This window comes from Pleurodeles waltl, chromosome 8 (genome assembly GCF_031143425.1).
Source record: "Pleurodeles waltl isolate 20211129_DDA chromosome 8, aPleWal1.hap1.20221129, whole genome shotgun sequence".
Classification (NCBI taxonomy): domain Eukaryota; kingdom Metazoa; phylum Chordata; class Amphibia; order Caudata; family Salamandridae; genus Pleurodeles; species Pleurodeles waltl.
Window position 1 is genome coordinate 89,756,235 of NC_090447.1, and position 14,549 is coordinate 89,770,783.

Sequence of the window (14,549 nt, forward strand, 5' to 3'; positions counted from 1 at the left end):
TAAGTACAGGGAAGTTTTTTGTTTAATTTTTAAAGTGCCATTGGGGACCCTGAAATGAGCCCCCCTCCATGACACATGGTGCAATGGCCATGCCAGGGGACCCTTGTCCCCTGTGCTGGCCATTGGGGTGGTGGGCATGACTCCTGCCTTTTCTAAGGCAGGAGTCATGTGGCATTGTAGGTTTAGCGCCATAAAATGACGCTAATCTGGTTAGAGTCATCTTTTTTTACTCTAACCAGCCTAGTGTCATTTTTTGGAGCTAAGCACCCATCTCCCATACCTCCACCCTCACCCGGCTAACGTCATTTATTTTGACGCTAGCCCACCCTTTGCGCCAGATTGCGCCATTCCATAAATATGGCGCCCGGCTGGCATCCTGTAATGGCGCAAGCTGGCGCTATACTTTTTTACACAAACCTGCTCTAGCACAGGTTTGGGTCAAAAAGTATAAATATGGGCCTTAACGCCCCATACAGATGGGTGCACCAGTTCCTGGGTGGTGCACAGAGAGTGTCTTGCATCAGTGCTTTTATGCTTACATCAGGGTTAATACACAAGAGCAAAGACATTTCGAGGTCTGTCTGATGTCCTGAACACTGTGCGGGCTTTAACCCTATATCCACAGAATGGGTCTTATGGAGGCTTCAGAAACTTTGGATGGTCCTCCTGCGATAGTGAAGTACCACAAATATACTAAATACTCATTTTTACACATTTTCTCTGATTGCTGATCCAGAAAGAAATGTGCTTAAAATGTGCACAATTGACTGAAACTCAGCCTAAGCGGGTAAAGTCTTTAATGTATGAGGCATGACATCATATCATATGCTAGGGCCTGATTCAGAGTTTGGCATACGGGCTACTCCATCACAAATGTTATGGCTGTCCTCTCCCCCTCTTTACAAGTGTTTTATCTCCTGTGGCACTTGTAATAAGGTGGGCAGGGTATCCAATATGTGCACTCAAGCCCATATAGTCATAAATTTGGTTCCCCAGCTGGCTCTGATCCTAGCTAAGCATCAGATAACAATTAATTGGAAGACTTCAATAGGACCTCAAGCAGGAAAGTGGAAAAAGGAACAGACTTGGGTGGGCAGAGTATGAGAGCGGTGTATCTTTGACCCACGCTAAAAGGGGTAGGGGGTCAATGGAAATGACAAGAGTAGCACAAAGCCTGTTGGACAGTATAAAAGACTCAGACTCCTCAATAGCCAGTCCCCCTCACCCCCTCAAGATGATTGGTATCTAGAGAACACAGCAGGCTTGGGATCCACCACTAGGCATGTTTTGGGGGGCCTCAAGCCCACTGAGAGGCACAACACCCCAAAAGGCAGGTCTCTCCACCCTCACACAGGTTTATAATTGCCTACTACTAGGATTATCTATGCAGATGATTCATGGCGATGGAGTACCTAACTATCCCACACTAGACAAATCGGGACCAGAGGTGGCGAGGAGGGGGGGTGATAAAGTTATAAATGAATTGATAAATGAATAGGGATGGCTGAAACGTCGGAGACTCCAGGCCGGAGCAATGGATGTAACAGAAACCTACAATATACTGCACTGAATTGATGGGCACATAAATTGATATAACACAAACGCGCCAAGCTGGGCAGGACCACAGCTACTGTAGTGTGCATGGTGCAAAGACACCTGCATTGGCGCTAGGCTCCAATTTTTGCGCCGGTGCAGGTGGAAAGGACAGGAATGTGTTGTGTGTCATGAATACGGTGCATTCCTGTGCTTTCTTTTTGACACAGGGCAGGCAAGAGGAAGCCTTGCGGTGAAGCGCTGCACCAAAAAGTTGTAAATGAGGCCCTCAGTTTAAAGTCTTTTATAATGAGGGGTATTCTGAATGATTAAATAAACACAGAAAGTAACATATATAATTATACACATCACCGAAATACTGGTAGGATACTGGTTCAAGCAGAATATCTTGCGGCCACAGCACACTTCGGGTTCATATTTAAAGCTCAAACCAGTTTTCAGGGAGCAAGAAATCTGCAAAATTCACATAACCAGGCGGGAAAAAGTTACCTGAAATATGTGAAACATAATTACATAACATTTTGCTCACATAATTAATTTTGCTCTAAACAATCAAAACAGGTATTTGCGTTGCTCTTTAGTATGTCAGTATAGATGCTACAGAGATGATTAGGAATACCAGAGATGAACTGTGGTTGTACCCCAACCAGGGGAGCAATGGCATCAGCAATATCAACTCACTTCGGGATTGGCTAGCATAGCCGGGCGTCACCAGTGGCTAATCCATCTCTAATGCCTGCTGTGTAGCCCCACTAGGCCAATGGCCACTCGCTCATGAGGCGGTCGCAACACTCCAAACATCTCTGCTACCAGGTGCTCTGTATTTCTTAACATAAATTGCCCCAGTGCACAACAGAAGTCTCTCTTATTGAGCTAAACTCTTCCAAGCACTCTGATGTAAGTAAACTGGAACACAGTTATTTAGCAATGCATACAACAATGGATTCAGTCGCCTTCACCGTGTGGATGGCCACTAAATACAGCTAATGTGCAAATAAGTGTTGCCACTGCTTTAAACACAATTGTATTTTTCCTGGTCACCAATAGGGTAACATTTGCCCGTTTAATGAAAACCATTTGTAGTGCTTTTCCTCCATTATAACATCAATACAATTATTGTGAATTTTAAAAAATGCAGGTACAAAGTACTTGGACTCCTTATGTTCTAACAGTGAGTACTAGCACTTCTCAGAAGGAGTGCAATACTTGCAATAAGAGGGGTGTCAGCACTTCTCAGTAGCAAGCTGGTACTCTGGGCTCTTTTATATTTCTGTCTGTATGTGATTCCGAAATGCAGATACTTACATTGCCCAAAATGCCTGTTTTTCTCCAGATTCCATTTAGTACTTAGTATTCAATACTCTTGCGGGGGGTTAAGGGATTCCCGTGGCACAAAATGTATCATGTACATGTAGTGACTACCAGGATGCCACTGAAATTTACACTTTGTGATTGCTTTGCTGGCCCATACAAAATAAAAGAAGTCAAAAGCTGAAGCAAGGAAGGCTCACAGACTGTATAGCTCATCAATCATCTCATGAAAAGTGCCATGAAGTCAAATATCTGGGAACCAAAGCTACATTCCTTTCCGTAAGGAAGACTTTAAGCATCACTGATGGTGCCTTCTGCTTTAGCCCGGCAGCCATCTTGGATGCACATTTTCTTTGATGAAACCCAGTGTCCGTTTGCTACCCTAAAGATGTCCTCTGTTGGGGCTGCTGTTCCTTTCAACTTCTTGGACAGTCCATGGGTATCTTTTTGTTCTGACTTGTACTCCTTTTTCCATACGTTACAAGTTCTTTGTTTCCTTTTCTGGACTTTCAGTCATCTTGAGGTCTACAGATGGGGATGGTGCTTTGAAGGCATTCCAGTTACCTAAAGGAAGAAGAAAGAGGACAGCTGGGTAGAGAGTATTTAACGTGAATTAGAAACAAAGGTTTATTTATTTTAGTGTTTTGTAAAGCAGTTTGCTCTGTTATAGTGAATATAAAAAAAGAGACAAGGTCCACTCCTGCCAATGCACGCATCAGGAGAAAGAAGTGCAGAATTGTATGTGGTCAAGGACAAACATAAGCCCAAGCTGTTTATGATGTTAGAATAACCTCTTCGCTGCCAGGCCTTTCCCCCCTCCTGTGCCAAGCCTTTTTTTGGCTATTTGGGGCAGTTCGCGCTTAGGCCCTCATAACTTTTTGTTCACATAAGCTACCCACGCCAAATTTGCGTCCTTTTTTCCCAACATCCTAGGGATTCTAGAGATACCCAGACTTTGTGGGTTCCCCTGAAGGAGACCAAGAAATTAGCCAAAATAAAGTGAAAGTTTTGTTTTTTTCAAAAAATGGGAAAAAAGGGCTGCAGAAGGCAGCTCGTGGTTTTAGGCACTCTGTTATAGTGAATGTAAATAAGAGACAAGGTCCACTCTTACCAATGCACGTATCAGGAGAAAGAAGTGCAGAATTGTATGTGGTCAAGGACAAACATAAGCCCAAGCTGTTTATGATGTTAGAATAGAGAGCCAGAATAGAGGGGGGCCTGGAGGCAAAGCAGACACAAGTTCTAGTAGATAGGGGAATATAATTATTAAACACAGCAGAAATGGAAGGTCACAGCATGCACCACAGCCATGCAGTGCAGTACAAGTCTCTGAGAAAAAATGTAGACACAAAGAAACAAGATAAACATTGCAGAGCAGCAGACGCGTAGGGAAGAAAGTACTCATATGCTTCAAAGCATGAGACCATGAAGGACACCACAGTTTAGAGTAGGTAAGAAATGTATCAATAACTTGTGCACTTCAATCAGAGTCTGTAACGTGGGTTAGATGATTTTGCAGAAACTATTGCTTCTGTGCTTGAGCAAGCCATTGATTAGATATGCATACCAATGAATAACACATTATTGTGGTTTTGAGACTATGGGGGTCATTATGAACACGGCGGTGTTTACACTGTGTTCATGCTGGTGGTCATTTCACTGACCGCCAGCCCCCCTGGGACCCTGCCAGCCACAAAATGAATATTCTGCTGGGCCGGCGGGTGGAAACATTGTTTCCACCCGCCAGCCCAGCATAATGCATGGCCGGGACATTGCCGGCGGCTCATTAATGCCGCTGTGCGGCAGGTGCAGCTGCACCCCTCGCACAGATCAGTGCCCGCCTGCACGAGGGGGCACTGAACAGGGGCCCCTGCACTGCCCATGACAAGTGCTTGGGCATTGTAGGGGCCCCCTGTGGGGCCCTGGAGCACCCCTTCCGCCAGCCTTTCCATGGCGGGGGGACCCGCCAGGGAATGGCAGGTGGCAGAAGGGATCATTATCCGAGTGGCAGCGCTGCCCTGTTGGAAAATGATTCCCTCCACCGTCAGGATGCCTGTCAGCGGCAATCTAGCGGTGGAGGAGGGCCGCCACAGGCGGCCCTCCCTATGTTGTTTATATGTCGGTTCAGACCGCCATGACGGTGGCGGTCTTTTCCGCTGTCGCTGGCATGGCGGTCTGAACCGACATGTACATAATGAGGGCCTATATATGACACTGTCTGTATTGTAGCAGTTTGAGTTCAGTTTCAGTTTTACAGAACGGTTCTGTCCTCCCGACTGTCTTTGATAAAAACATATACTATATTGCCAACCGGAGTTGTGTCACTTCTTTATTTCTTCTCCGACAACAGCTCCATGGTTTAAGCTATGTCCTTGCTTATAGGTCCCTAAGTTTCTCATTCTGCTTCTTCCTTATTCTTTTTTTCCTCAACCCTCTCTTCTCTCATCTCAATCTAGACTTTCACTTTCTCACCTCCATAGTCTCTTCCACTCTTTTTCTACCACTCCTTTTAATATACTTTCTCCTTTTGTTACTTTATCTTCTCCTCTTCATGCTCTCCTTTACCCTCTCCTCTTCGACATTCCCTCTTCCCCTCTCCACTAGTTCTCTTCAATCTATATGCTTCTCCCCTCCCCTTAGTCATCCTCTCCTCGCTGTCCTTACTCCCTTTTGCTTCTCAATCCTCCTCCTCTCTGTCACTCCTACAAATTGTCTTTATTTCTCTTCGTCTCAACTCCTTCCTCCCTTTCCTTCTCCTCCTTATTACTGACATCCTCATTATGACCCGGTGTGTACGGCTTGTCTTAACCATCTTTTTATTAGTTTTTAACACAAATAGAAATAGTAGGGACCAAACGTCACTTGCCAGTGTGTACAGCTCGTCAGGGCTGAGTTCGCCAGTACCTACCAGGGGCTTATCACTATCATAGTGGCAGTGACTCGTCCCCCAAAACCCCAAGTCAAAGTCAGCGCAGAGCCAGGCCCCCGGGAGAAACTTACAAAACGTACTCCAAACATGCAGCTTTTAAACCAAACTGCAGCTGGTGCAGAGAATGTTGGAGACCTTCCCAGCTCTGCGGCCTGGCGCCACTGCACTGGTTGCACCACTGATAGACAGCTCACTGTCTATACCAACCGACTGTTTGGTAGGCCCCACTCAACTGCACCAGTATACAATTGCACCTAATACCAGAACCTGTTCACGATGAATGAGGATGGGCCATAAATTGGCCAGCTGACCTTCTAAAGTTGAATTTTAGTAAGTGGGAGAAATGAGCAAGGGAACAGATTGAAATTCCAGGGTCCATAGAAGAAGATACAGCTACACTTTACCACCTGGCCTGGGAGCTGCTGTGTCAGTATCCTATGGAGGGTTAAGTGGATTACTTCTTTAAGGAAAGGCTCACCAACTAACAGGCCCGTAATACAAAATTCCAGAATCACCCCCCTTTTAAACTTTTCTATTGTGACTTCTGTTAATTTGTTTCCATCTTTAACTATTGTAGAAGGGAGTATCCAAGGCAAAGTATCGACAGGTCACAATATTGAGACCATAATATTGAGGTCCAAAAACCTAATTGGTACGTGCTCAGAGAAGGTATGGAGTTACGATTCTTAACGCTACCTTGAATATATATACATCATCGGCATACATATGTGTGGAGTTCGGTATAGAAAATGTATACAAAGTTACATTTCAATATTTTGTCACTTGTTATTTAGGTTACAACAGTATGACCTGTCGATATTCTGGTTTAAATCTTTATTCACGTTTCAACTGGCAACAGCCATCTTTCACCCTCATCTGACCCTTATCTGACACATCCAAAGTGAAAAAGGACAGGCTACTTTGTTACCTTATGTGGTGCACTCATGCCCATGCATACACAAAATTTAACAACAAGTTTTTAAACCTGTCATTTAAAGTTTAATATCTAGAGGAAACAATTTAGCAGTTAGAAACACATTTCTATATTCTGAGCCTACTACAAAGATGTCAGTTTGAATTAATTTAGGGTTAACCAGGAGCCACATAAACCAATTTCAGATACATATTTCTTTCCACAACTTTCTTTTCTCACCGAAACTATGCAGAACTCAACATGTGCTAGAAATGGAGTCCTTGGTTGGCAGTCAGGTTACCCCCTGTACAAGGAAGGACCCTCACTCTAGTCAGGGTAAAAGAGAATCACCCTCAGCTAATCCCCGCTCACCCCGTTGGTAGCTTGGCACAAGAAGCAGGCTTAACTTCTGAGTGCTAGGTGTAAAGTATTTGTACCAACACACACAGCAACTCAATTAAAACACTACAAAATGACACAATACAGGTTTAGAAAAATAGGAAATATTTACCTAAACAAAACAAGACCAAAACAACAAAAATCCACAATACACAGGTCAAGTTATCAATAAAAATGCAAAAAGTGTCGCGCCGCGTGGTGCGGCGTGAGCCGAGTGTTCGGCGCAAGCCGGGCGTTCGGCTCGGGCCGCGCAGCGCGCTTCCAAAACGCGGCGCGCCCCTAGCCTTTCCTGCACATTAAGAGGCCCCAGAATTGGCATGGGGCCTCGCTCTGCTTTTCCTCACTGCATTTTTGGGGACTCCTGACCCCTCTTACCTGTTCTTGCTCCTTCCTTTTTCTTTTCTTCTTTCTTGGGTCTTTTTGTTGTACCTTCCTTTATGTCTTTTCCCCCTTCCCAGGTTACCTTTTTCTTCCCAGCATTCCTTGTTCCCTATTCTCTATGGTTCCTACTCTATTCTGTTCTATGTAATTTTCCCTGTCTAAGATGGTGTCCTTTTACTTCCTGTGGGTCACTTCCTGTTTTTTGGTATTTAAGGGATGTGTTTTCTTCTTGTCTTTGCGCTGCAACACTTTCTGTTCGGATAGTGTCTTCGCTCCTGATTTCCTTGCCTTTCGGTTCTGCATTTCGTCATTTCTGTGTTACCTGAAATTTGTTATTTTTGATTCCTGTTCTTTTGTCCTTGTTTTCAGGAATCTTTCTGTTTGGAGGTTTTTTCCCCTTTTTTAAAGGTTTTTTTTCCCTCTGGCGCTATTTTCTGAAGGGCACGGTCTGTTCTTGGCGTCTCCATTGCCTACAGCACCTTGGCTACCAGAAAGAGTCGCCCCTTTTTGGGCCAAAGCCGAACACTGAAGACCCACGACACTAGATCTGCAAATTCCAGGCGCAAGCAGCACGTGAGTCGTGACAGATTGCAGCGCCAAACCATTCCGACGTCCTCAAACACCATGGATGACACAGTGGCGGCGGCTGCAGATCCTGATCCATCTCTTCTGACAACGATTCAGCAACAAGCTCAGGAATTGCAACAACTACGCAATGAAAATGCTGCGTTACGACAGGCTTTGGCTTTTCGCAGTAGTGATGTTCCGACTATCTCCGCTTCAACCCCTCGTTTCTCCGGTGAACCAACCAAACTACGTGAGTTCCTTGATGCATTAACGGTGTACTTCGCCTTCCGACCTACCCAATTCTCCCATGACAGGACAAAGGTGGGTTATCTTATCAGTGCTTTATCCGTTCCTGCCTTGGCCTGGGCAACCCCGATGGTATCATCCAACGACCCGGTATTGTCGGACTATTCCACCTTCGTGAACCGCTTCAAACAAATGTTTAGTCGTCCAGGATTGGAGGCCTCTGCGGAAGAAGCCTTATGCGACATCCAACAAGGCTCACAAGATGTCCTTCAATATATAACACGTTTTCGTCAGCTAGCGGCAGAGACCACCTGGGTGGAACGTACTCTGGTGACTTTGTTTCGTAGAGGACTCAAAGAAGAAATAAAAGATGAATTAGTACATTCCACCAGAGTGGAAGATCTTCGTGGCCTGATGGATCAAGCACTTTCCATCGAGTACCGTCTTCAGGAACGGAGATCGGAGAAGAGAAGGAGTAGAGGGTCTTCCCAGCCAAGCACTTCACAAGCTTATCTGCATCGTTCTGAGGAACCTCGCCCTCCTGCTAGAGACATCGAAGGGGAACCCATGCAGGTGGATACTACTCGAGGCCCGCTCTCCGCTAGCGAGCGAGAAGACAGACGTAAGAAAGGGTTGTGCCTGTACTGTGGTTCTGCTGGTCACATGCTTCGTACCTGTCCTGTACGTCCGCCCAGGCCATCGGGAAACGCCACTTCCCGTCCTCTGTAAGAAGGGAGGGGACGGGATCATCGGCTATACCTTCCATCAGCTCCTTTAATGACAATACGACATCCTTGTTCATATTACCTGTCATGTTACAACTTCCTGACAGCCGTCAAGAAAAGACTATGGCATTACTAGATTGTGGTGCTAGTGGTATTTACATGGATAAGACGTGGGCCGCTGCTCAACAAGTTCCTACACAACCTAAAGAAATTCCCGAACAAGTGCACACAGTGGATGGATCCTTGATATCCTCTGGTCCAGTTGATACTACAACCCTGATGTTAAGTTTACAGATCGGGAACCATCAAGAACACATCTCCTTTGATCTCATAACATCCCCCAACCATACCATCATTCTTGGAATTCCGTGGTTCATCAGACATAATCCGTATGTGAATTGGGTAACCCGGACTGTTTCCTTGTCTTCACAATTTTGTCATGAGAACTGTTTTGCTTCCGACAAGTATTGGTCACCGAAAAGATCCATATTTACTGAAGGTACTACCGGTTATTCCATTAATACTGTCCAAGGAGTCCCTGAACACTATTTGGAGTTTCAAGATGTGTTCCAAAAACCATCCAAACCTGTGTTACCTCCACATCGAGACTACGATTGTGCTATTCCCTTGGAACCCGGCACAATCGTTCCTTTTGGGAGGATGTATTCCCTCACGGAACCCGAAAAGGAAGTACTAAAAGAGTATCTGGAAGAAAATGTACAGAGTGGTCTTATTGTTCCATCGTCTTCTCCGGCCGGGGCTCCTCTCTTTTTTGTACCCAAGAAGACAAAGGATCTTCGTCCTTGCCTGGATTTTCGAGGCCTGAATAAGATAACTATTAAAGATCGTTATCCTTTGCCTCTCATCAGGGATATTCTAGAAGCAGTCAGAGGGGCTCAACGTTTTACCAAACTAGATCTACGAGGAGCCTACCACCTTTTACGCATTAAAGAAGGAGACGAGTGGAAGACAGCTTTCAGGACCCCATTTGGTCACTTTGAATACAAGGTTATGCCTTTTGGTCTCACTAATGCCCCGGCAATCTTCCAGAGATTTATGGACTCAGTGTTTTCTGACCTTCTGAACCAGACAGTTGTAATTTACTTAGATGATATTCTTATTTATTCTAGAAATCCCGAACTCCATTCTTCCCATGTGAAACAAGTCCTTCAAAGACTCCGGGCACATCAACTATTTTGCAAACCAGAAAAGTGTGAGTTCGACAAAACGGAAGTCAAATATCTGGGTTATCATTTAAGTCCTACCGGCATAGCTATGGATCAAGAAAAAGTACAAGCTATTCCAGATTGGCCTTCTCCTTCCTCTATTAAAGAAACACAATGTTTTCTAGGATTGGCAAACTTTTATCGGCAGTTCATCTTAGACTTTGCGAAACAGACCAGTCACATAACTCACACTTTAAAGAAGGAAAATGTAACGAAAGGGTTTGTCTGGACTAAGGCGGCTGAAACAGCTTTTCAAGATTTAAAGAGGGCTTTCACTCAAGCCCCCATCTTAAGACATCCATATACCAACAAACAATTTATTGTTGTCACCGATGCTTCCGAAAGAGCCATCGGAGCTGTCTTACTCCAAGAACAAGAGGATGATGGTCTTGAACATCCTGTTTTCTATTTGTCTCATATACTCTCTACCGCAGAACAACATTACTCAGTACTTGAAAGGGAATTATTGGCTCTGAAAACAGCCTGCCTAGAATGGAGACAGTTTCTGATGGGTTCCAAGGAGCATTTTGAGGTGAGAACAGACCACCGTAACCTACAATTTTACGAAATTTTGTATGCCAGAATAGTCGCCAGGCTCGTTGGGCCTTTTTCTTCAGTCAGTATGATTTTTACATCACTTATATTCCTGGATCCCAAAACATTCTGGCTGATGCTCTGTCTCGCCGTTATCCAGATTGTACTCCTTCCCCATCTCAGTATCTACTGGAACCTAGTAAGATCATTGGAGTGGCTCAGTCTTTTCTGGAGGAGGTACAACTGGAATACGCCAGCCTATCTGACCACGAAGTAGAAAAACTAAGACCTTTATTAAGTAAGAGACAAGGATATTATTATTATCAGAACCTGTTATTCCTCCCTACTAACAGAGTTAAAGAAAAAGCATTACAAATGTGCCATGATTCACCGGTTGCTGGTCATAGAGGCCTCAAGGCCACACAAGAACTTCTTTCGCGATTTTTCTGGTGGCCTACCTGCAAGCTGGATGTTGAAAGATACGTTCAGGCTTGTCCCATATGTGCTCAAGTCAAGATTCCCCGTACCAGACCTGCAGGATTGCTACAGCCTTTGCCTGTTCCGCCAGCTCCATGGCACACCATCTCTACTGATTTCATGTGTTCGCTCCCACCATCAGCAGGAAACCGGGTTATCATGGTCACTGTGGATTCCTTTACTAAGATGGCTCACTTCACTGCCCTGAAAAAGCTACCTACATCCCAAGAACTAAGCTAGATATTTATCGATCATATCTTCCGTCTCCATGGACTCCCACATACCATTATATCTGATAGAGGACCTCAGTACATTTCCCGGTTTTGGAGGTATTTTTGTAAAACACTTAATATCAATAGAGCCCTGTCATCGGGGTTCCATCCTCAGACCAATGGACAGACCGAGCGTCTGAACCAAGGATTAGAGCAATACCTTCGCTGTTTTTGCAATTCTACCCAAAGCAACTGGAACACTTATCTCCCTATTGCTGAATTTTCCTACAATAATACTGTCCATAGTGCCTCCAAGGTCACTCCTTTTTTCTGTTCTTATGGCTTTCATCCTACCTCTTTTCCTACTTCTCCTCGGTCCACCTCTCCCCTGCCCGCTATTACTTATCTCTCCAAACGACTTCTACAAATCCATAGACTAATTCGATCCAATTTGTTACACACCAAGAGATATATGAAGAAAGCAGCAGACAAGAAACGTAGGACCACTCCAGACTATCGCCTGCAAGATAAAGTCTGGCTTTCATCCAAATTCTTACCCTCACGTCTTTCTCCGAACAAGTTCACACCTCGCTACTACGGGCCTTTCCGTATTCTTCAGTTGATTAATCCTGTCACTGTCCGTCTTCACTTGCCTCATACATGGAAGATTCATCCAGTCTTTCATGTTTCCCAGCTCAAACCTTATGTACCTGACCCTTACTCTCGTCAGTTCCCTTGTCCTCCTCCTGTACTAGTGGATGATGTTCCTGAATATGAGGTACAGGAAATTTGTGACTCTCGTCTTTTTCACAAACGTCTTCAGTATCTGATTCATTGGAAGGGTTATCCTCTCAGTGAATGCTCTTGGGAAGATGCATCTTCTGTTCATGCACCTCTTCTGATTGAACGCTTTCACCGTTTATTTCCTCTCAAACCTGGACCTTCGGGAAGGGGACCTACTGTCGCGCGGCGTGGTGCGGCGCGAGCCGAGTGTTCGGCGCAAGCCGGGCGTTCGGCTCGGGCCGCGCAGCGTGCTTCCAAAACGCGGCGCGCCTCCAGCCTTTCCTGCACATTACGAGGCCCCAGAATTGGCATGGGGCCTCGCTCTGCTTTTCCTCACCGCATTTTTGGGGACTCCTGACCCCTCTTACCTGTTCTTGCTCCTTCCTTTTTCTTTTCTTCTTTCTTGGGTCTTTTTGTTGTACCTTCCTTTATGTCTTTTCCCCCTTCCCAGGTTACCTTTTTCTTCCCAGCATTCCTTGTTCCCTATTCTCTATGGTTCCTACTCTATTCTGTTCTATGTAATTTTCCCTGTCTAAGATGGTGTCCTTTTACTTCCTGTGGGTCACTTCCTGTTTTTTGGTATTTAAGGGATGTGTTTTCTTCTTGTCTTTGCGCTGCAACACTTTCTGTTCGGATAGTGTCTTCGCTCCTGATTTCCTTGCCTTTCGGTTCTGGATTTCGTCATTTCTGTGTTACCTGAAATTTTTTCTTTTTGATTCCTGTTCTTTTGTCCTTGTTTTCAGGAATCTTTCTGTTTGGAGGTTTTTTCCCCTTTTTTAAAGGTTTTTTTTCCCTCTGGCGCTATTTTCTGAAGGGCACGGTCTGTTCTTGGCGTCTCCATTGCCTACAGCACCGTGGCTACCAGAAAGAGTCGCCCCTTTTTGGGCCAAAGCCGAACACTGAAGACCCACGCCACTAGATCTGCAAATTCCAGGCGCAAGCAGCACGTGAGTCGTGACAAAAAGATTCTTCATGTAATTTTAAACACACACTAACACTGTTAGCATGCAAATGTACCTTGGGTGTGTCAAAAATAACCCCGAACGGGTGAGTGTGCATCAAAAAGGGCTTGCAATGTGTTGATTTCATTCACAAGCGAGACCTTGCGTTGTTTCTCCTTTCATCGGGTCGGGTGCGTAGTTTCTTCTCTCCTCAGGAGAGCAATGTGTCGATCCGGTCAGCACTCTCGGGTCCGGGCAGGCATGGCGTTGTTTTTACACGGATGGGCACCACTTGGCAGAGTAGGAGTCTCTCCAGAGGCTCCAGGTGATGGCAGAGAGACGTCTTTGCTGTCCCTGAGACTTCAAACAACAGGAGGCAAGCTCTAAATCAAGCCCTTGGAGATCTTCACAAGATGGAAGGCACATAAAGTCCAGTCTTTGCCCTCTTACTCTGGCAGAAAGAGCAACTGCAGGATAGCTCCACAAAGCACAGTTACAGGCAGGGCAGCTCTTCTTCCTCAGCTCTTCAGCTCTTCTCCAGGCAGAGGTTCCTCTTGGTTTCCAGAAGTGTTCTAAAGTCTGTGGTTTGGGGTGCCCTTCTTATACCCAATTTCTCCTTTGAATTAGGCCTACTTCAAAGCAAAGTCTCTCTTGAATGTGAAATCCTGCCTTGCCCAGGCCAGGCCCCAGACACTCACTAGGGGGTTGGAGACTGCATTGTGTGAGGGCAGGCACAGCCCTTTCAGTTGTGAGTGACCCTCCTAGTACAGATAGCTCATCAGGAAATGCAGACTACACCCCAGCTCCCTTTCTGTCACTGTCTAGTGTGAGGTGCAACCAGCCCAATTGTCAAACTGACCCAGACAAGGAATCCACAAACAGGCAGAGTCACAGAAAAAAAGTGTAATTTTCAAACACACAATCTTGAAATCAACTTTACTAAAAGATGTATTTTTAAATTGTGAGCTCAGAGACCCCAAACTCCACATGTCCATCCGCTCCCAAAGGGAATCTACACTTTAATCATATTTAACAATAGCCCCCATGTTAACCTATGAGAGGGACAGGCCTTGCAACAGTGATAAACACATTTAGCAGTATTTCACTGTCAGGACATATAAAACACATTACTATATGTTCTACCTTAACCATACACTGCACCCTGCCCTTGGGGCTCCCTTGGGCCTACCTTAGGGGTGTCTTACATTTCAGAAAAGGGAAGGTTTAGGCCTGGCAAGTGGGTACACTTGTCAAGTCGAATTTACAGTTAAAACTGCACACGCAGACACTACAGTGGCAGGTCTGAGACATGATTACAGAGCTACTTATGTGGGTGGCACAACCAGTGCTG

The 14,549-nt window shown here is 45.3% G+C and overlaps 1 protein-coding gene across 1 annotated transcript in view; it reads right to left on the minus strand.

The window, feature by feature from the left end:
* Nucleotides 1-321: 321 nt before the first annotated feature.
* CHRDL2 (chordin like 2) overlaps nucleotides 322-14,549 on the minus strand; it is a 379,722-nt gene continuing 365,494 nt past the window's right edge. The window contains exon 11 of the mRNA XM_069203810.1: nucleotides 322-3,429. Coding sequence (XP_069059911.1) covers nucleotides 3,344-3,429 — 86 coding nt within the window. The 3' untranslated portion in view covers nucleotides 322-3,343. The remainder of the gene's footprint in view (nucleotides 3,430-14,549) is intronic.